This window comes from Bos mutus, chromosome 19, assembly GCF_027580195.1.
Source record: "Bos mutus isolate GX-2022 chromosome 19, NWIPB_WYAK_1.1, whole genome shotgun sequence".
In the NCBI taxonomy this organism is placed as follows: Eukaryota; Metazoa; Chordata; class Mammalia; order Artiodactyla; family Bovidae; genus Bos; species Bos mutus.
The window spans coordinates 6,960,541-6,981,336 of record NC_091635.1 but is presented as its reverse complement, the minus strand read 5'-3'; the positions used below and the strand labels follow the sequence as shown (position 1 = coordinate 6,981,336).

Sequence of the window (20,796 nt, the reverse complement as noted above, 5' to 3'; positions counted from 1 at the left end):
TGGTAAAGATTAAATGAGGTGTTTCAGCTGTCTTAACAATCCCTTCCATGTACTGAACTCTTTAATTTTATGTATTTATTTGTCTTAGTTGCATCATGTAGGATCTTTCTTTGAGGTGCACAGACTCAAGTTGGGGCAGAGGGGCTCAGAAGTTGCAGCGTGCTGACTCTCTAGTTCTGGCGCACGGGTTTGGAGCATGAGGGCTCAGTGTGGCTCTTGGGCTTAGCTGCTCCATGGCATGTGGGATCTTGGGTCCCTGACTATGGTTCGAACCTGTGTCCTCTGCATTGGAAGGCAGAATCTTAGCCACGACCACCACAGAAGTTCCATGTTTAATTTTAAATAAAAATTATTTTCAGTATGAAGTAAGTTCTCTGCCTGGGTCATCAACTATACCGTAATCCCTGCCAATTGGCCTGTATTTTCTTTTCATTGCAAAAACTGAATATAATCTTCATCTCTTTAGGTGTTTGAATAAATACTTAATACTAAATTGTGCCCTAACCAGTCTTAAAGGAAAAACAATCCTCAAGATTTTAATAATTCTCCAATACTTGAGAACCAAAGGACTCATCCACAAGATGCTTCAACATTTTGATTATCTGGGTGATGATTTGAGGGTTAGTCCAGGATTTAGTAAGAAATACATGTGTTTTGTACTGACTGGTATGTGTAGTGGTTAACTAATGGAAATAGTGGAACATAATTAGAACAGAGTATATAAACAGGTTAGGAATTTAATCTGTTATTTGGAATGTGGAGTGTTATTTCCCTGTAAGCAGTGACATGTGACTTAATGTATGTGCTCATTTTAGGATTTCCTACACCCTTAGGGCCTTTGTGAAAAGTCCAAGAATTTTCATGTAATAGTTTTCTTTGCACTAGATGTTTTAAGAAGTATTATGTGACTCGTTTTGCAACAAGTTACAGAATATGGAATATTAAGAATTTTCCCATTTTCTGAGCATAACCTTTTAAGTTACTTGATATTTGTAATTTTTGTAATTACTTTTGTAAAAGAGGTTAAATTCACCTTAGAACAGGATAGATTGTTTAGATTTTTTTTTTTTTTTTTAGTTAAATAGAAAACTTGGGATTGAGGAAAGAAGACAAAAATCACAATCTTATTCAGCTCTTAGTATGAGAGGAGGAGGAAAAAAATAGGGAAATAGGAACTGTGCTCTTCCTCTTTGTATTTCAGAATGACCAGAGGGCATGTCAGACCTTAGTAGAGTGTGCATACCTTTTTGTTTAACTTTGGAGAAGGAGAAGGCAAGAATATAACAAAGCCATTTTCCATATTTGAGGCCTCTAGGTTGGTTCATTTGATTTACTTAATGGCAAATGACTTTTAAGAGAAACTAAACTCCTTGGGCTGTTTTTCTCTCAGTGGCATTGATCTGCCTTTTTCTTTTTTTGTGTGGTGAGGATGCAGCTAAGAAAAGAATGGACAGATGCATACTAAATTTGGCTCTAGGAGTGATGGATGCAGAATGTATGTATGAGTGATATACTTACGGCATGCTGCAATAGGGGATGAAAGTGAAACTTGTACTTGTTGGGCTGTTCGTTAATTAAGTCACTCAACCAAGTTCAAAAGCACATGGCAGTATTTCCTTTTAGTAATAAGGAATAGGAAACATTAAGATTATGTATGAAAGTATGGTTAAACATGTAATTGCTATTCATGTAGATCAGAACTAGATATCTGCAGTGTCATATGGTTCAACCTCATATATGTGTATTGGATCACAGTGAAAGACACTATTCTAAGAGGTTGGTTCAAACCCAATTGCAGAATCTAGGTGGAATAAATTCCAGTAAGGAGACTATGTAGATTGCCCATTTCCTCTGGCATTTTGGATAAATAGGGACAAGTTGAAATTATGGGCACCTCAGTTTACCTGGTAATGGGAAGGCTGGTAACATTCAAGACACAAACAAATGTGTGAGAACGAAGAGATGCTGCTGCTGCTAAGTCGCTTCAGTCGTGTCCGACTCTGTGTGACCCCGTAGACGGCAGCCCACCAGGCTCCCCTGTCCCTGGGATTCTCCAGGCAAGAATACTGGAGTGGGTTGCCATTTCCTTCTCCAAAGCGTGAAAGTGAAGTCTCAGTTGTGCCCAACTCTTAGCGACCCCATGGACTGCAGCCCACCAGGCTCCTCCGTCCATGGGATTTTCCAGGCAAGAGTACTGGAGTGGGGTGCCATTGCCTTTTCCAAAGAGATGCTACATTAGTGCATTTCTTGTGTTTGGTGAAAATTTACTTGTTATCTGTAATAGGCACAAGTAGTGAAGAACAACTAGCAGATTTTTCTATTTTAAGTTGTACATTGCATACTTGGATAAAACTGTCCACACCCTCAGCAACAAATATAAAAAGCAACAGGATTCCTGTCCAAATAAAAATTTATTAGGGCCTTAATCATTTTCTGACATGTTTTAAATAGTAAAGATTTTTTTGCCACATGCTTCAGAACAATAGATTGTGTTCTAAGGAATTTCTAAGAATATTGGGTTTACAAAAACCTGGTGATCCAGTGGTTAAAGATTGAGTTCCCACTGCAAAGGCCACAGGTTTGATCCCTGGTTGTGGAAGTTATGCATGCTGGGTGAAGTGGCCAGAAAAATCCATTGGGACTTCGGTTGAGTGGCTAAGGCTTAGTGATCACGATGCAGGGGGCCTGAGTTCAATCCCACATGCTGCAACTAAAACTAGGACCTGATGCCAACAAACAAAAGACCCATTGCAAAAGCTGATTGCCAGGCTTCCTGAAGTGAAGTAAAATGGAAGACTGGTACAAATGGATATAGTAGGGAAGTGGCAGTTGGGACTGCAGGAAGCTAAAGAGTATTTACTGCTGAAAAAGAAGTGGAGGCCACTGCTCATTCTTCTATTAACTGTATTGAAAAAGCAGGTGAAAATGGACATGCATAGAGGGCAGTGATTTTAAAATTTCATGGACCCCTGAGGTTGTGCAAAAAGAGGAGAGGACCATGTAGGGAGTGGCCAAGGATGGGAAAGCAGAGAGAGCCAGGGTTCTGTTAATCTATTTTATATATTTGGATTCTGCTTCATAAAAGTTTAAAAACACTGCTGTAGGTCCTGAAATAGCTGTGGAATCATTCCTTGTTACAAGATTTCATGTGTCTTCTATTTTTTTAGATTTTTAGGTTAACCTGAGAATTTGAAGCAAATTTCGTATTGATACAGACCCTTGTGTGTATTTTAAAAATCATAATGATAGGCCTTCATGACTTTATAAGCAGATATTCACATCGTCCCATCCTTTTGCATCTTTTGATCTTGATCTGTGTTGATCTTTGGGGGGAAAATGTAATTTGACTAATGTCCCATTTTCAACTTACTTGGTCACCTAAAATCTAAAGCAAAGATTATAGCAGAGCTACTTATCGTATCTTTTACCCCAAATCTCAATTTTGCAGCAGAAAGTGAAGTACGGTAATTGGTCAAAACTATTGTGTTGGCCAAAAATTCTTTGGGTTTTTCCAAAACAGCTTATGGAAAAATCCGAATGAGCTTTTTGACCAACTCATTGTTAAGTATGTGAACAAGTAAATAGGAGGGCTAGTTATTTTGGAAATTTCTGGCAGTATTTACTTTAAAATACAAGTAATGTTCCAAACAGAGCTCAGATGGCTTTAATCAGATGTCTGTTTTATGTGAATTTACTCTTCATAAATCAGACTAGATTAAAAAGGATTCTCTTGGAACTGATTCCTTACCTTTGAAGCGAAGGTTTTCAGCCCAAGCTATATGTATATGAGAACTGTCTGTTTAACTTATTCCAGATATCCACTGCTGTATCTTGTATCCAGAAACCCCCAGAAGCTCATAGATTATTGTTACGCAGCCAGGATGGGGTACCTAATCTCATTCCAAATCTTACAGAATAGCTGCTGTTAACCCATTTTACAGATGAAAAACCTGGGATCAAGGGTATAAATGATCTACAAGTGTCTTAAATTGGGAGGAAGTGGAACCAGAACATAGGCTTTCTTGTTTCCAGAGGAAATAAGGCAAGCCAGTGCAAACTCAAAAACTTAGGCGAAAATGGACCCTAAGAGTCAAGTCTAAATCCCTCATTTAACTTAACAAAAGAAAACCATTTGGAGATTGTTTAAAGAAAAATGTGGTTAATTTCCAAGTAAGTCTGATAATAAAAATAGCTATCATGTTGATACGTCAGGACAAGTACCTTACATCCATTACCTCATCCAGTCTTCTCAAGTCTATGGAGTCTAGATACTAGTCTGTCCTTGTTTTGCAAATGAAACAGTGCTCAGAAAAGTTAAGATTTGAGATTCAAACCTGAATTTCTCCTTTGAGACCCTGAGCTCACAGCCACCATATTCCATTACCTCCTAATTAATAACTGTGACATTTGAAGAGGGGGTGCATATTCACTAGGTTGGCCTGAGGAGTTTTTTGAGGGGTTTGTTTTTACAGTTTAGGGACTTTAGGTCCAGCCTTTGGAAAGAGATTTTAATCCAAACAAGTGGTATGCTTCATGCTTTCGTGGTAAGCACGTAAACACGACCCAGGCCTTCTGGAAGAGGAGGGCTTGTCTCTGGCTTTTCATGAAAACCCAGGAGAGTGGTTAACCAATACAGATGGCCAGGAAGGAGGAGGCCACACAAAGAGGAATGTAGTTCACTTATAGGAAATAAAGAGATCTGCCTTGAGGAAATAGCGTGACCGGGAAGGCCTCGCCTCATAGTAGCCCAAGACTTTGCTATTATGATCTTATAAACAGTCATTCCTGAGCCCTACAAGTGTGTCTGCATTTGTTGTGGGGATAGATTTACCCAGACAGGTGGAAGAGTCATGACTTAACGGTTATAAACAGCTGCAGAGGCCTGGACTACTCCCGTGGCCTTAGTAGCAGGGATGTGGCCATTCCCCGAAGCCCGGCGTTAACCCGCCCTAAGAACCGGCCCTCCAGTCGGAACGACTGTAATTTTGGTTTAGTGCGTGCACCACGCGTTACAGCTAAATAGTTATATTAAAATGTGAAGAATTCCCCGTCGTTTTACAAGGGATCATCCCCGTGTGCTTTCTGTTGCTGACTCATAGTGCTGCTGCTTTGGGACTGTCAGGTTCCAGGCAGGACACACAGTAGGTATTCAGTAAACGTGGGTTTGTAGCAGTCGTTTTCCTCTCTTGAGGAGCATGCCCTAGCTACCCGCCATGAGTAAGACAAAATAAATGAATAGTAACGATAAACCTGTCCTCAACTTGGGATTTCCAACTAGCCCAGAGTGAGCTTTTCCTTCTATCAAGGTAACTTTTTTAAGTGACAACGAGCACAACTTGTACGGAGCGCGGGGCAGGTTTGTCTTTTGTCCAATCATCTCCGAGATTTGGGGGTGGGGGAGGGGAAACGTCCCCAGACCTTCCCTGATCAGGAAGGGGGCGGGTTTAGGCTGAGCAGGGCCCGTCTCAGCCCGTCGTGACGCCGCAGGATGCTTGGCACTCCAGGGAGCCAATAGGAGTGAACAGGGTCATTTGAATCGACCAATGCCGCCGGGGTGGGGGCGGGGGCTTGCGAGCCCTATAAAAGCGGCTGTCCGGCTGGCAAGCCGCGGCGGAGGCTCCTGCAGCGGTCGCCGATTGTGGGGTGGAGAGCTCCTCTGCGCCCCTCCGACCTGACCCTTTCAGCGCTCCGCTCCGCGCCAGCCTACCTCGCTCTCCGGCGCCATGACCACCACCACCACCTTCAAGGGCGTTGACCCTAACAGCAGGAACAGCTCCCGGTGAGGCGAGGGGTTTCCGGGGCGGGAGGGCTGCTGCCCAGGGGGCCGGGCGGGTCTGGCGGCCGGTTGTTGGCTGTAACGTGCCCGGGGCGCTGCGCTCGCGCCCGGCCGAGTGGCCGGGCTCGGCCACCGGCTCCGCCTTTGTGCGGCCGGCGAGCCTGACGCGCCGGCCCCGCCCGATTCCTGCTCCTCTCCCATTCATTCCTCCCCTGAAGCAAGGGGCTGGGAAGGGCCGGGGCCGCTCTCGCTCGCCGTGCAGCGGGTTTTCGTTAGGCGGGACGTGCTGAGAGGGTTCGCTTTCTGCCTTCTGCGGCGCGGCCGGCTCGGCCCCAGGGCTGTGATCTTGGGCCCCTGGTGTGCGGGTAGCCCGCGGGGCACCTTGATCTGGCCCCATTGTCCCACCCCCGGCCACGCGCTCGTGTCTCTAGCCCCGGAGCAGGTGGGTGGCCCCGCGCCCGGCGTGGCGGTCAGATCCTGCAGCCGCAGCGATCGGGTCCGCCGGGCTCCTGCCCACTCGGGTCCGCCTGGCAGGTGGCATTTGTGTTCGGGCGGGGCTGGTCATCACGATCCCCGCCCCCGTTCGGGACCCAACCGTAAACCCTCCGCCAAGTGCCTCCCCTCTGCTAACAAAGGAAAGACCCCTGCTCCTTCCCCTCCCGCGCCCACCTCCGAATGGGAGGGGGAGCGTGTCGTTCCAAGTGGGTTTTCTGCGCTCAAACCTTCGGACCTCGGTCTTCGCATCCCACCTCTTTCGCTTCCCCCTTTGACGTTTGCCAAATGAGTTCACCTCTGGCCCGGGTTCCCGGCTGGATGGAGGAGGTTTCCAGTTCTTGGGCGGGGCCCGAGACATCCATTGTCTCTTCCGTACTATCTCCACCTGCGCAGCCCGAGCCTTTCTGGCCACTCATGCCACTGCAGCCAGGCAAGGGGGCCCTGGGCACGGTGTGTGGACTGGGAGGGCCTCTCATCCGAGCCCTTGCCTAACTTGGTGGAAGGCTTTGGATGCGGTGGAAGATGTCCACATTGTCTCGGCTAATTGCACGCAGGCTGTTCTTAAAGGTGGGACACAGGCGTCTCTGGGATCCTGCCCAAGGCGTGGAGGCAGTTTAGATTCCACTTTTTCTGAGCCTCTCTTCCTCACCGATCACGACCCGCCGTCATATGTGGGCAGCCTTGGGGTCCTGGGCAAGCGGCACAAAGGGAGCCATTTTGTGGGGCTAAGAAGACAGCCGTGAAAGAGCAGTGTCTCACAGGGGTTGGAGTCCTTGGGGACAAAAAGCAGGCCTCAGCAGTGAGGCTGAGGAGGTAGTGTTGGAAATGACATTCTTCTTCAACTCTTTCGTTGCCTTTTCAAATGTAGAAAAGAATGGGAAAGATTTTAAAAACTAAATCAATGTGCTGCTCGGAGGAAGGGGAACTTGAGTAGATAGACCTACGCAAACCCTGGTCACTCCCTCTTCTCTTGTCATCCTTCCAGTGAGATTTTTTTTTTTTTTTTTTCCAGAGGACACTGGAACAAACTGAACCTTGGTTTTTCATTTTGTGCCCTGAGGTCAGCTTTATGGTGGCCAGAGTGTAGTGATTGGAATATGAAAACTCAAGCATTCTATTAAAAAAATCAGAGGTTTTTATCCTTTGGGGTTGAGCGCAGTTTAGTGCTGAATTCATAGAGAATTTAAGTAACCAGGTCAAATGAATCCTCACACTAGTTTTTTCATTTGTAGCTTTGAAATGTGAGACATTTCTTGGCTTTTGGTTTTGCAAAATAAATGTTTTAACCCCCTTTTGTCATCAATTTTCCTCCAATATTGTTATCTTAAGACTCTATGTAGCATTGTCCTTTTATTTACTTCTACCTTTCCTTCTCACCTAATTGTCTTAAACTTCTTTTCTTCAGTAACCGTTTCCTGGTTCCATAAACACATTATAAATTTAGTCTGGTAGGGAATGATCTGCAAAGCTCATATTGGAACTCTTGGATTTAAAGAGATAAGAAAGAAAAAGAGTACTTTTTTGAAAATTGCTACCCGCAGTTCATGGACACATTTTTGTTGAGTCTCAGATATGTAATTCTGATCTCATTATCGTAGTTCAGGAAGAATAGCAGGATCTTAGAAAATAAAATTGAAATAATTTCTCTTATGATCCAAATCCTTTGTTTGGGGATGTCTCGCTGTTACAAATGGGCTCCACAACACTGACGTCATTGGAGTAGGTAGAACCTGCTATTGCAAGAGGGACACAGACCTTTAAAAAGTTGGGCTCGTCAGAGCTTTGACTTTCTTTTCTAAGCTGGTGATCAGATTGTAGTGTCTTTTTTCTTTTTTTAAGGTCAAAAAAAAAAAAAAATTCCTGGCCTATTAGGATTTTGAAGATTTTCATCTGGCTGAAATAATTCATGAGAATTTAATTATGATAGTAAGGAGAATCAGTCTAATCTCTGGGGAATGAAGGGGATGACAGTGAAGCAAGTTAATTTTATTTTTTGGGGGGATCTTAGTTCCCCTACCAGGGATCAAACCCATGCCCCTGCATGCATGGAGCCTGAACCGCTGAACCTCCAGGGAAGTCTCTGAAGCAAGCTAATTTTGATTATAATATTTCAAGTGTCTGTTGATTTGACATACAAATGATAAAAACCTAGTCACTTCTGACTTTAACATGGAGAATGACTATTAAGAATTTGTAACATACTTTTAATTATTATTTAAACAATTTTATTAGCAGACCCAAAATTATAAGAGGTATGCCTGAACATGATTTCTTAATTCATTTAATGAATTTAATCTGAGTGAATATTTAATATGGGAGACTTAAAACAGTAGGCTTTTAAATGTTGTTATAAAAGCACACAATGGATTTCCTCCACCCCCACCCCTGGAAAATAATAATGACATTTTAATTTAGTGTAAATTGAGTACTGAATTTTACTATGGAGAGACAGGAATATTAGATTTTGGGAAAGATGCTACAGGACCTATATAAGAAATATATTCAGTCTAGAAAACACGAAAAGCAATCAGAACACCAACTATATAGGTTTGTAGTTTAAAGAGAAAATGGTATTGAGTGATTTCCCCTACTTCACTTTGAGCCCTTTTTATGTGCCTGCCAGGGCGGGAGGATTTGGGGTTTGGCCCCATCTCTGTCACTTAACTAAAGTTGGGCAGTTCATTTAGAACTTCTCTGGGCCTGACTTTGTTCTTTTAAAAAATGAGGCTGTTTGTTGAACTAGACAGAGCAGAGCCCAGTGTACTACCACCCTATAGCCAAGTCCAGCTGGCACCTGATTTTTACAAGTATAAATGGCTGAAAAAGGCCAGAAGAAGTATCTTTCATGACTTATGAAAATGACATGAAAATCACATTTGTGTCCACAAATAAAGCTTTATTGGGACATAGCTGCCCTCATTCATCTTCGTGTTGCCTGTGGCTTGCCTCTGTGCTGTTATGGAGTTGAATAGCTGCAAAAAACCTAATGACCCACAAGCCAAAAGTAATGACTGGTCCTTTACAGAAAGAACTGGCGGCCAGAAAGAGAGGGTCTCTAACATTCTTTCCTCTCCGTGTCCTACTGCTTATTCCTCAAGGTCATGGAGGGCTTCCTGGAAGAGGAGAAGGTTTAAGAAATGGGCTGGATTCTGAAACAGTCACCGAGGAAAGGGTGGAAAGTGCTCTGGGTAGGAGGAAATATGGGAGTAAATATTCTGAGATGGAGATAAGGCAGAACAGTTCACGGAACAGGGAAGAATGTGGCCTGACTGGGTTGGAGAAGATGGTGAGAAGTAGATACAGTTGAGAGGGGAAGTCTGAGCAGTTTGCTTCTGTTCTGCTTAGGCCTAACCAAGCCTGCATCTGCAAGTTTACTTGTACATATGTCTGCTTATCTACTTAGGAAAACATGGAAGTAGAACCCCCTCCCTGGTTCACAGAAGATGCAAATTTAAACACTTGATACATTTTATCAAAATGGTCTGTAGAAAGTTTGTGCAGATTTATATTCTCACACTTCAATTCACACCGGAAGTTGGCTTTTTTTTTTTTTTTTTCATCTTTACCAACTTAATAAGCAAAAAAATACTCTTTTGTTTTAGGTTTCATTTATTTGCTTGTGAATTTGAATTTTTAATGTTTAGAGACTACCCATATTTTTAATTGTCTGTTAGTACCTTTTGTCCATTTTTATTTCTCTCATGATTGTTTTAATTATTTTAAAAGCGATTCTATCATCCTTTGTCAAATATGTGTATTTCTGCCAAGTTTAATCTGTCCATTTTTCATGGTTTCTGGCTTTCATCTTGTGCTTAGAAGGAAAGTCTTCATGACTAGAACCAGATTCGTACATGTTTTCTTCCAATATTTTTGTCTAAGGCTTTAAATTTAAATATTTGACCTAGCTGGAATTTCTTGTGGTTAATGAAGTGAGTTAGGAATATATATTTGGTTTGTTCCTTTAATCAAAATGACTGGCCAGTTAATGCATCACAGTTCTCCCTACTGAACTAAATAAAATAGTCCAGTGGTGGTCTTTGTGAGCTAGGACTCTTATCTTGACAAAATCCCCCATTGTCGGAGAAGTTGGTAACAGAATCTCAGTAGTTGATAAAACATAGTAAAAATAAGTAGATTGATGGGACTTTCTTGGTGGTCTAGTGGTTGGGATTGTGTGCTTCCAGTGTGCTGGGGGCGCTGCAGGTCTGATCTCTGGTGGGGAACTAGGATCCCACATGCCGTGCGGCGCAGACAAAAAGAAAATCAGTAGATTTGAACAACTCAATTAATAGGCTTTATCTAGTAGACATATAGAACACTGGCAAGTATATGTTCCTTTCAAGCAGATACAGAAGATTTAAAAAATGAACCACCTATTAAGGAACATGTCACATAGACCCCATCTGTATTATAAAGAAAAGCTGGAAATCAGACTAGAAAGACCTATGTTTGCAAATTTACAAATGTACTTTTAAATAATTTATGGGTCAAAGAAGAAAATAATGGAAATGAGAAAATATTTAGAATGGGAACAAAAATCACAACTTGGGGATGCCTCTGGAGGGATACTTAGAAGAGAATTTTTATCTAAAGTGTTAAATTTGAGGGTTCAGGATGGGGAACATGTGTATACCTATGGCAGAGTCATGTTGATATATGACAAAACCAATACAATATTGTAAAGTTAAAAAAGAAAAAGAAAAAAAAAGAAAAACAATAAAGTGTTAAATTTTTCCTATCCTTTCAAATACAAGGAGCTGAGTTTACAAATGACAACTGGATTTATCTGGAAACTTGAATGAAACGGACACCTTCCTAGAGAAATGTTTCTTACTCAAAATGACTTAAGAAATAGAAAAATAGACCACTCCCATCACCATAAAGGAACTGAATCTATGGTTAGGACATCTTCCCATGAAACCATCTCCATTTTCTATGTTTTGAGTAGCGACAGGACAAATGAAATTGAGTGTTTTCATGGAGGGGACAAATTGGTCAACCTGTGTCCGGAAGATCTGGAAATGGGCAGGTGCCGTATTTCCCTGTCAAACACAAGAGCTGTATAGATGGTGTCTAGAGGTTCATGGGTGTAGAGCATGTCATGGTTAACACTTAACTCTTGATTGACTCTCCTTGTGACTGGTCACTCACGACGGTTAGTGAGAATAGTGAGGTATGCGTGTATAAACAGGGCTTATGAATGATGCTGAGACGGGAGAGACAATAACGAGCTTTCCTTGGGCTTCTAAATTGGTCAAGTTTATTTTTATATGTATTTTCTTCCATTTAAACATTTTTGTTGGAAATCAAAATGGAAACATTTTTTTTAAATAAATAACAAGATGTGCTTCTAAACTTCTTTGCAAATGTGTCCAGCTGGGCCCAGCAGACAGGATCCATAGGCTCAGGCCTTTTCCCTTTGGGGTTGCCAACCAGCCTGCTGCTGGTGCTTTAGGACTGTTTCAGCTGCCTGGTGCGGTGCACAACCTCACCACCTTAAGGTCCATCGTTGAATTTATACCACGTTGGAATCAATTCCTATTTTCCCATTAACAGTTCTCTTTTGTGGGGGGTGGGGGTGTGGAATGAATGGGTGGGGGAACTGAAATGAAAGGTGTTTGAAAACATGTACCAGGAAACGTCTTGATCTGATCTGAAACTGACATTTCGCCATCATTTCTAGGGTTTTGCGGCCTCCTGGCGGTGGATCCAATTTTTCATTAGGTTTTGATGAACCAACAGAACAGCCTGTGAGGAGGAACAAAATGGCCTCCAGCATCTTTGGGACACCTGAGGAAAATCCCCCTTCCTGGGCCAAGTCGGCAGGTACTGCTAGTCTCTGTGATCAGTAGTCAAGGGGTGGACCCAGCAGGACCACAGCAGCTGGTTTTGTGCTGCTGAGTAACATCTAGCTTAATCATGGGAAACAACCATTAAAGCTTGTCATGGGAGGAGAGACGGGGGCTAAGACGGGGGAGATGCTGGGAGTCGGTGTGGTGGCTAAGAACAAGGAGAGCCGTCAGGCTGGCTTATGTGGCCCCTTAGCATTTTACTAGCCGTCACTCCCTGACACTGTTGGCTCGTGTTGTCATGTGACGCGAACACAGGGAATAGTGGCTCGCTTCAGGTCTTTCCCTGGTAGTCCTCATGAAAGTGTATTTTGATTCAGGTGCCAAGTCTAGTGGGGGCAGGGAAGATGCTGAGTCATCTGGACCCCAGAGAAGGAATTCTTCTGAAGCGAACTCTGGAGACTTCTTAGATCTGAAGGTCAGTGCAACAATACAGGGGGAGAGACGGGCTTTGAGGTTTATGCCCTTTAGAAATGAAATTCTCACATCACCCCCCGCCCTTCCTCCACTGTACTAAGACTTGCCATTGGAGTTTTGGGGTTTGTTTTTTGTTTTTGCCTTAACCACTAAATTTTTATTGAATTTTTATTATAACATCAAAAAATACAGTATTAGTAAGTAGAAATACAGAGTAAAGAGAAAACAGCATAAATGGGGAGGGGTGGGGAGGTGGGGCAGGGGTAAGGAGGCCACCAACAGGGGCATAAGCATTGTTCTTAGTCATCACTTTCCTGTAACTTCCATGAATCTTTCCCATCCATCATCATCAATATCACTCCAGCGACAGTTTATCAAAGGGCATCTGTCTATCCTAACTCTCTAAAGGCTTTGCTTATGATCTCAATCCCTGGAGTTAATACCCAGGACAAAGAGCCTCTATTAAATTATTTATCCAATCATCCCTGAACTTTTTCTCCCACTAGGTTTTTATCCACTGGAGTTTTATTATGTAGAGAGGTAATTAGGGAAGGGACTGACTGTACTGCTGATGGAAGGTTGATAGAGTAGATCAGGAAAATGAGTTCACATGACCTTGGTCTGTTCATGTGTGTCTGCTACCAGTTGGGTTAGTCTTTATCCTTCAGTAGTGATTTTTGAAACCGCATCACTCGCACTTGCTGTGTATGTCACACATGGTAGCATTATCTGAGCTCAGGGATGTTTCGGTTGTTGGCAAGTGTTGCCTGTTGTTTTGAGCTGAACTGCAGGAGGCTGTCGGAGAAGGCAATGGCACCCCACTCCAGTACTCTTGCCTGGAAAATCCCATGGATGGAGGAGCCTGGCAGGCTGCAGTCCATGGGGTCGCTAGAGTCGGACATGACTGAGCGACTTCACTTTCACTTTTCACTTTCATGCATTGGAGAAGGAAATGGCAACCCACTCCAGTGTTCTTGCCTGGAGAATCCCAGGGACAGGGAAGCCTGGTGGGCTGTATGGGGTCGCACAGAGTCGGACACGACTGAAGTGACTTAGCAGCAGCAGCAGGAAGCTGTAGCATGGTGTTACCATTGGTTGTCTGCAGCTGAGCACGGCCCCTAGGCCCCAGGTGTGTGTCTGGAAAGCCTGGTGGGATGTCCCCGAGTGGGGACCTCAGGGTACATGGAGATGGCAGCCGCCTGAATGAGGGGACACCGGTAGAAGGGCTTTGGAATTGATGAAGGCCCTTCAACAGCTAGATTAGGAAGAAAGGAAAGCGGGTGGAAAGATAGGTTTACCAGTTTCCCGTTCTGATAAAAGCTCCTCTGAAGTGCTAACTGATATTAGGTCATCAGTGTCAATGTTAAGGTTTTTGGTGTTCTGACCATGTTACTAGCACTGGGGCAATTTATCCAGTAGCTTTTTTTTTTTTTTTGGGTCCAGTAGCGTTTTTGTGTAGCATTGTTCCAAGTTGAATAAAGGCTGCTTATTGTAAAGGGCACCTTGACCTTGAACTTGACTACATCAAAACAAAATTTGACATCTGTCTTCAGACGGACAGTAGCTTCTCTGAACTATGATTGTTTTATTTGTATGTGGCCAAATTAAAATCTGAAGTAAATTTTTAACTTTTTTCTTTGCCAGGGAGAAGGTGATGTTCATGGTGAGTATGTCTGAAAAAAGTATGCCAGTTTCTGGCTCTGTAAATGTTAGAATAGACTGGAATTTTGACTCAAGTCATGTCCTGGGGAAAGAGGCTGGCTGGAGAGTGAACCTGGCTGAGGCCCAGGGGCCAGCGTCCATCCTCTAAGGGGAGAGGAAAGCAAAACGGAAGCTAGCAAGCACGGCCAGCAGCGAGAACAAGGCTGGAAACCTCCCAAAGCTTTCAGAACAGACGGATGTCAATCAGGTTGGTATTTGTTACACTCAGTGAGAGCTTCTTAGTAACCGTCTCTGGCATCGCAAGCTCAGACCTCAGCATTAAATTTACAGTTTGATTTTCTACTGAAGTGCTTACTCAGCAAGACACCGGTAACCCTGTGATCTTGTGAATGATGACTTTAGCGGGCAGGTGTAAATTTTCAGTTAGCATCCACATCATCAAATTATAAGTGGAAAAGAGCTGTAATCATTTAATCATTTAAAATCTTTGAAGTATTTATTGGCACTTCTTTAACAAGTGCCAGAGAATCGCTGGTGCCTGTGATATGGGGTTTACATGTGTTTGGCCTGCAGCCGTCAGGTTCAAGTTGACCCGGTGACACGCAGCCGGCCTGGGACGAAGCCACTCCTTCAAGGCTTTTTTCTGCCATTACATTTGGCGAGTCAGTCTTCCAGGAAAACAAAAATTCCTGTTCGGTTGTCTCGTTGTCTCTCGCTGGGCGTGAGGGGAGGAGAATCTTCTGAACCATTGTGAACTTTACCTGGGTTTTCCCTCCGCAGACAGATTGCTTCTCATTGGACTGAAGGTGTATTGGTTTTTGTTTCTGTCTAGCTTGTTCCATTTAAAAAGATTGTTCTGGAGGTTCAAAGAAAAAAAAAAATCTAGACTTTTTGATTCCGCTGCTTTTTGTATTCAGAAATACTTCCAATGTCAGACCTTATTTAGCAAGAATAATAAGTTACCTTTTTTTAAAATATAATTTTATTTATTTTTGGCTATGCTGGGTCTTGGTTGCTGCACGGTTTTTGTCTGGTTTCAGGGGGAGACTGTCGCCTAGTTGAGGTGATCAGGCTGCTCGCTGCGGCGGCTTCTCGTTTTGGAGCTCAATAGTTGTGAGCTCTCAATTTGGAGCTCTGTTGTTTGGGCTCAGTAGTTGTGGCGCGGGCTTAGTTGTTCCACATCGTGCGGGATCTTCCCTGACCAGGGATCAGAGCCTTGTCTCCTCTTTACCACTGAGCCCCCAGGGAGGCCCAAGAAGCAGCTAATCTTTATTCACTAATTTTGATCAATGAATAGAATTACAAATTTGGGGAGCCCAGAGCAGTATGTGAGAGCCTGAAGTTATGAAAATACATGTTATTTGTCCTGCTAATAATGAATTCTCTCAGCCTGTCCTTTGGGGTCGGCCTGCCTTCGCACCTTGAGGGTGTACTATTCTGTGTTTGCCGAATAAAACTCTTGAGCTGTAACTGAAAAAAAAAGTTCTCTCCCCCACCCCCAGCTCAGTGTAACAGGCCCTTCAGGTGAGTGGCACAGGCAAGTTGTACAGTGTGACAAGTCCTTCGTCAGTTTGGCACCTGATTATTCTCTCTCCTGACTGCTGCTACTTTTAGCTCGTCTGCCATAAAATGACAAGGGGCGTGACGATTCAGACCATGTCTGGTGAGTAAAAATCAACCCCAGTTCTGTCGGCAACTTCAGTGCAAGGCCGATCAGTTCTGCTCAGTTAAATCAGATCTTGCTTGGATATACTGCCTTCATCTTTTGGATAATTAAACACAAGAATGTCTATACTGAGGACTTTGGAAATCTTGAAGAAAGAGGGAGAAGGTCCAGGAAGCTTGGGCAGAAGTCCTTACCTGTCTTCGGGCAAGTCTGTTGGGTTTTCTAGAGGTTCTAGTTTTGTGATCCTTAGATGAGTCGTTTTTTTCTCTTCTGACGTTGCTGTCTGATCAGTTACCTTACTGGTATGCCAGAGAAGACAGACAAGTAAGGAGTATATAGGATGTATATTATGGCAGAAGCCATAATTTTGTTTAAAAAAACAAAAACATCTTTTAAATTACTGGATTCAGTAGACAAAAGATCTCTGTCAAGTCCCATAAAAGTTTCTAAAGCCTTTACTCTCAATTCCTATGCTTATTACAGACTCAAGGAAGTAACAAGCCAGCCTCCATCTTCTCTGGACAGAGTATTTCTGACTGGACAAGTGAGCATTTAGGCCAAGGCCCGCGGTTGTGTAGTCTCCATGGGTGCTTTTTTCCCTCCCTTTTCCCTTTTGGCTTCTTGTTCCCCAGTTGTGAAAGACAGAACGGCTCTGTTCATAATGATAAAGGCAACCGTGAGACTGGTAGGAATGAGCTTGTTTATCTAAAAATCATTTTATGGAAATCAACTACCCTGCAGGGTAACATTGGTGTCTGTCTGAAGGGTTCCTCAGCTTGGTGGCCCAGATGGTGGAGAATTCAGTTAGATCCTATCCAGTGGGGAGGCTGTGTCCTCGCAGCAGAAATGAAACAGCTTGGATTGATACGCTGTTCAGGCGGAGTTCGTGGTCTGTATTCGTCTATCTTGGATGGCTTTAAAACATGGGCTCTTGGGTTTTGTTTGTATTTGCAGTAGGTTGGACATACTTCCCTAGGTTATTTAAGGGCACCTGTCGGAGGACTTGGGTACTGTGTGGTGATGCATTTCATCCTGTCTCTTGTGCAACGGGAAGCTAAGGGCTACCCCTTCTCGCCAAGCTTTGGTTCATAACTGAGTCTGTCATCTTGGAAAGCGCGTACTACATTTTTACCTATAGTTGAATAGTATAGAACATTATATGCCTTAGAAGTCAGTTCTATTAAACAGTCCAAAAATACATGAAATGAAATGTTTAAAGCAGCAGTAGCATATTTCTGAGATGTTATGTTTCTGATCTGAGACTTCCTCCTTGAACTTCTCTGTTTCAGTCAGCTGAGTGAAAACTTAGTACAAGTGGATGTTTAATGTTCAGTCTGATGCAGAACTTTTTTTTTAATGAGTAATTTTTTTGGAGTTAGTACTTTGCGTTGGTGTCTAATATGAGTGCTTACAAAATTCTTACATAGCATATGTCATAACCAGTATTTCTGCTTCGCTGCTCCAGGGTTTTGGAACTTCTAATCTAGGAGGAAATAAACGTCTTTAAACCTTAAGGTAGTTTTTCTTCCAATTCTTATAAATATCTTAGTTTTTTATACTAAAGGTGCCTCTGTGTGATTATTGCAAGGTAGGTGTTAGAATATGCAACAGAATTTAAGATTTAACACTGAAATGAAGAGAGCTGGCTTTTTTTTTTAATTAAAAATAAGTCTGACATGCCTTAAACTCTTCATAAAAATTACCTTTTGCAGAAAATAATGCATTTTTTTTCTTTTGCAATTACTCTTGAATTTGAATCAGTGGCAACAACCTGGTTAAGGATTCCTATATGCTGACTGAGGATTTCACAAGTCAATCTGGGAATCAGTCAAGCAGTATCTAGAACTGGATGTGTTGGATGATAATAACACTGGTTCTTAAGACTTTAATGAGGAAAGGGCAGGGTTGATATGATGGGAGTAACTGGATTAAGATAATTAACCATTGGTGGGTGGGGTGGAGTCTTTAATAAACGTCTGTACTGTTGGTTATTATATGGTTTCTGAAAAGTCAGCCTCACTCATTAATCATGGAAACGTTAAAACATGACAGAATTAAATAATATTTTTTCACCCGTCACTTAGCAGATATTAAGGTGAGGTGGTTATCAAGTGGGGGAAGTGGGCAGATGTGAGGAGAGGATGTTCTGACGTGGGCGGTAGAGTGGACCTGGGAAGGAGTGGACACCGGCAGGAGGCGCCCAGCCTCTGTTCACACTGAAGACGACAGCACGTGTCCCCCCGGCCCGTGTTCCAGAGTACACGCGTTGCGGTTTCAGAATGGTCAGGCTGGTTTCACTTTTTGGCTGTCAGCAGAGGATTAATCATATATACTGTATTTATACTAGAAAGCAGTGAATTGAGCAAGATGAAGTGTGACCGTGTGTATGTGGTTTAGTTGCTCAGTCATGTCTGACTCTTGTGACCCCATAGACTGTAGCCCTCCCAGGCTCCTCTGTCCACGGGATTTCTCCGACAAGATTACTGGAGTAAAGTGGGTTGCCATTTCCTCCTCCAGGGGATCTTCTTGCCCCAGGGACTGAACCTGAGTCTCCTGCATTGCAGGCGGATTCTTTAGCACTGAGCCACCAGGGAAGCACCTGACCATGTGTATAAGTGGGGGTAAATTTCCAAAAGGTACAAGTTGATATCAGTTATGTTAAATACAATAAAAACAAGATCGCCTGTGATATGCTGGAAATAAAATACACAAAGCTGACGTAAAATAAATGGACTAGAGGAATGCACACTAGTAGTAGGGCCTCTGGAAGTAGGGAGAGGAGACCCACCCAGAAGTTGAGAGGTGGACCTGGAGCTCATCTGGAATATTCACACTTAAAACATTTATGCCGCCATGTATTATGTAATTTAGGGGGACACACGGCAGAATACTAACAGTGGCTGGTGCTGGATAGCGGCCACGTGCCAATTGTTTTTTTCTTTATAGCTCTAGGCATGGTTTGAACCATCCTCCAAAGGCCCTCCAAAAAGCTTAGACTCATCTTCACTGGGAATAGTTATTAGTCTTAATTTCATTCTGTTTTCCTAGAAAACGTGGACACAGACTTGCAGGCCAGCCTGGGGCAGAGCGAGGAGAAGCCTGTGCCCGCCGCCCCTGTGCCCAGCCCAGTGGCGCCGGCACCTGTGCCATCCCGGAGAAACCCCCCTGGCGGCAAGTCCAGCCTCGTCCTGGGTTAGCTCCGTCTGCCCCGAACTCTGTCGTTCTGTTCCTTTGTTTTTTCCATGCTTGTGAACTGCACAACTTGAGCCTGACTGTACATCTTTTGGATTTGTTTCATTAAAAAAGAAGCACTTTATGTACTGCTGTCTTTTTATTTTATTTTTAGGAAGAACAGGTTCTCTGTCTGTCCTGATTCCTCTGGGTCTGTAGGCCTTGGCATGAGTGTTTTCTAGTAGTAGATTGGAGGGAAAGCTTTGTGACACTTAGTACCATGTTTTTAAGAACAAACCATTTGGTTCAGATGTGTTAGAGGATCTTTTGTACTGAGGTTTTTAAAACCCTTTTTTTGGTCAGCTTTACTTGGGTTTACCAAGCCTGGATCGGACAGACCAGTGAACAGTCCACAGGCGCTGTCCCTTCAGGCCCCCAAACAAAGTTGTCTTGATGCCGAAACCTACCTGGTGTTGCCCTAACTTGTCAGTGCCCTTTGCTAAAAAGCATCTTCCTGTGCCATACGGAGCGATAAAAGGCCTGTGCCCTATGCCTTGCCGCCTGCAAAGCAAAAAAAAGTAAAACAAAAAATTGCCTTTTATTTCTGAACCTTAAGATATATTTAAGCCAGATACTTAACATGACTGGCTGAGCAAAGCCTGCTGCTCCCACGCAGAGGAAGGCTTGATGTTCACTCAGACTGATGAATTCCAGGTGGTGAAGCAGGGGCGGGGTCTTCATGGGGCAGGGACCCGCTGGGGGCAGTGCTCTTCTTAGATAACTTGAAGCTGTGTGCATGATGCTGGTGCTTGACCATGAAACGAAAGTCTCATCCTTAAAATGTGTGTTGTACTTCACAATCCTGGACTGTTGCTTAAAGTAAACGATGTACAAATTTTGAAACACTGTGTCCTGTGTCATCTTTTTGAGATTGTTTCCACAATTCTACCTGCTTAGTTGCTTTTTTTCTTTGTCACTAACAATCCTGCTAGCCAATGATTTGATGAGCCCTTGGAATTAAAACAGACGTAAGGAAGGCCTAGAGAGAAGTGGGCTTCTCTCTAAAGAAAACAGGTTTAAAGTCAGCGTGAGTTCAGAATGCCAAAATGAACATTAAGTAACATCTGGTAGTAAAAGACAGGAATAATACAGATACCTGGCTTCCAGAACAATTATTAGCTAGTACACTTTGGACTCTTCTACCACTTATCCTCCTTTGCTGGGTGATAACATTTTAAGTTCTCTCATGCCTACAGGATGCCTCTCGATGGTGGGTGATCAAAGAAGAGGGCTCCAAAGAAAAGGGTCATGTAGCCAGAAGGGGACAAGGTCATCTGAGTCCTGTCAAGTGATACAGGAGACAGGAGATTGGAGAAGGCACACTGGGTTCTAGGGAGAAGGTTCCAGATCGAGGTATTAAATGTCCAAACCTGGCGCTGTCTGATGGCTTTCTCGATGTACCTGTGCCTCATCGGCAGCGTTCCTTGGGCTTGTCATTTGGAAGCTCGATTCCTAACTTTAAGAGTTTTGGGTACTTCCTTGGTGGCCCAGTGGCTAAGACTCCGTGCTTTCAAGGGGGCACTGGTTGGGGAACTAAGATCCTAGGGGCGTGCCCAAAAAGTTAAAAAAAAAAAAAGACTTATGAAACTGGTCACCTTTAACCACCCCTGACCATAGTTGAAATGACTTAAGCCTGGTGTGTAACCACCAGCTCATTTGACTTAATAAGCATCTCTTTGGGAAGAAAAAGGGTTATCATA

General features: G+C 43.4%; 1 protein-coding gene across 1 annotated transcript; it reads left to right on the top strand.

Moving 5' to 3' along the window:
* Positions 1-5,595: 5,595 nt before the first annotated feature.
* JPT1 (Jupiter microtubule associated homolog 1) lies at positions 5,596-19,181 on the top strand. The gene is made up of 5 exons (XM_005907937.3): positions 5,596-5,779; positions 11,955-12,097; positions 12,441-12,538; positions 14,182-14,200; positions 18,914-19,181. Exons 1-5 carry the CDS (start codon positions 5,724-5,726, stop codon positions 19,060-19,062), a joined length of 465 nt encoding a protein of 154 aa, XP_005907999.1. The 5' UTR covers positions 5,596-5,723; the 3' UTR covers positions 19,063-19,181.
* The last annotated feature ends 1,615 nt before the right edge of the window (positions 19,182-20,796 follow it).

What these genes read in the sequence shown, in the direction of transcription:
- JPT1 (XM_005907937.3), top strand. Translation starts at nt 5,724, where the DNA reads ATGACCACCACCACCACCTTCAAGGGCGTTGACCCTAACAGCAGGAAC. An exon ending in AACAGCAGGAACAGCTCCCG is followed by an intron (nt 5,780 to 11,954) that starts GTGAGGCGAGGG and finishes CATCATTTCTAG; the next exon opens with GGTTTTGCGGCCTCCTGGCG. An exon ending in TTCCTGGGCCAAGTCGGCAG is followed by an intron (nt 12,098 to 12,440) that starts GTACTGCTAGTC and finishes ATTTTGATTCAG; the next exon opens with GTGCCAAGTCTAGTGGGGGC.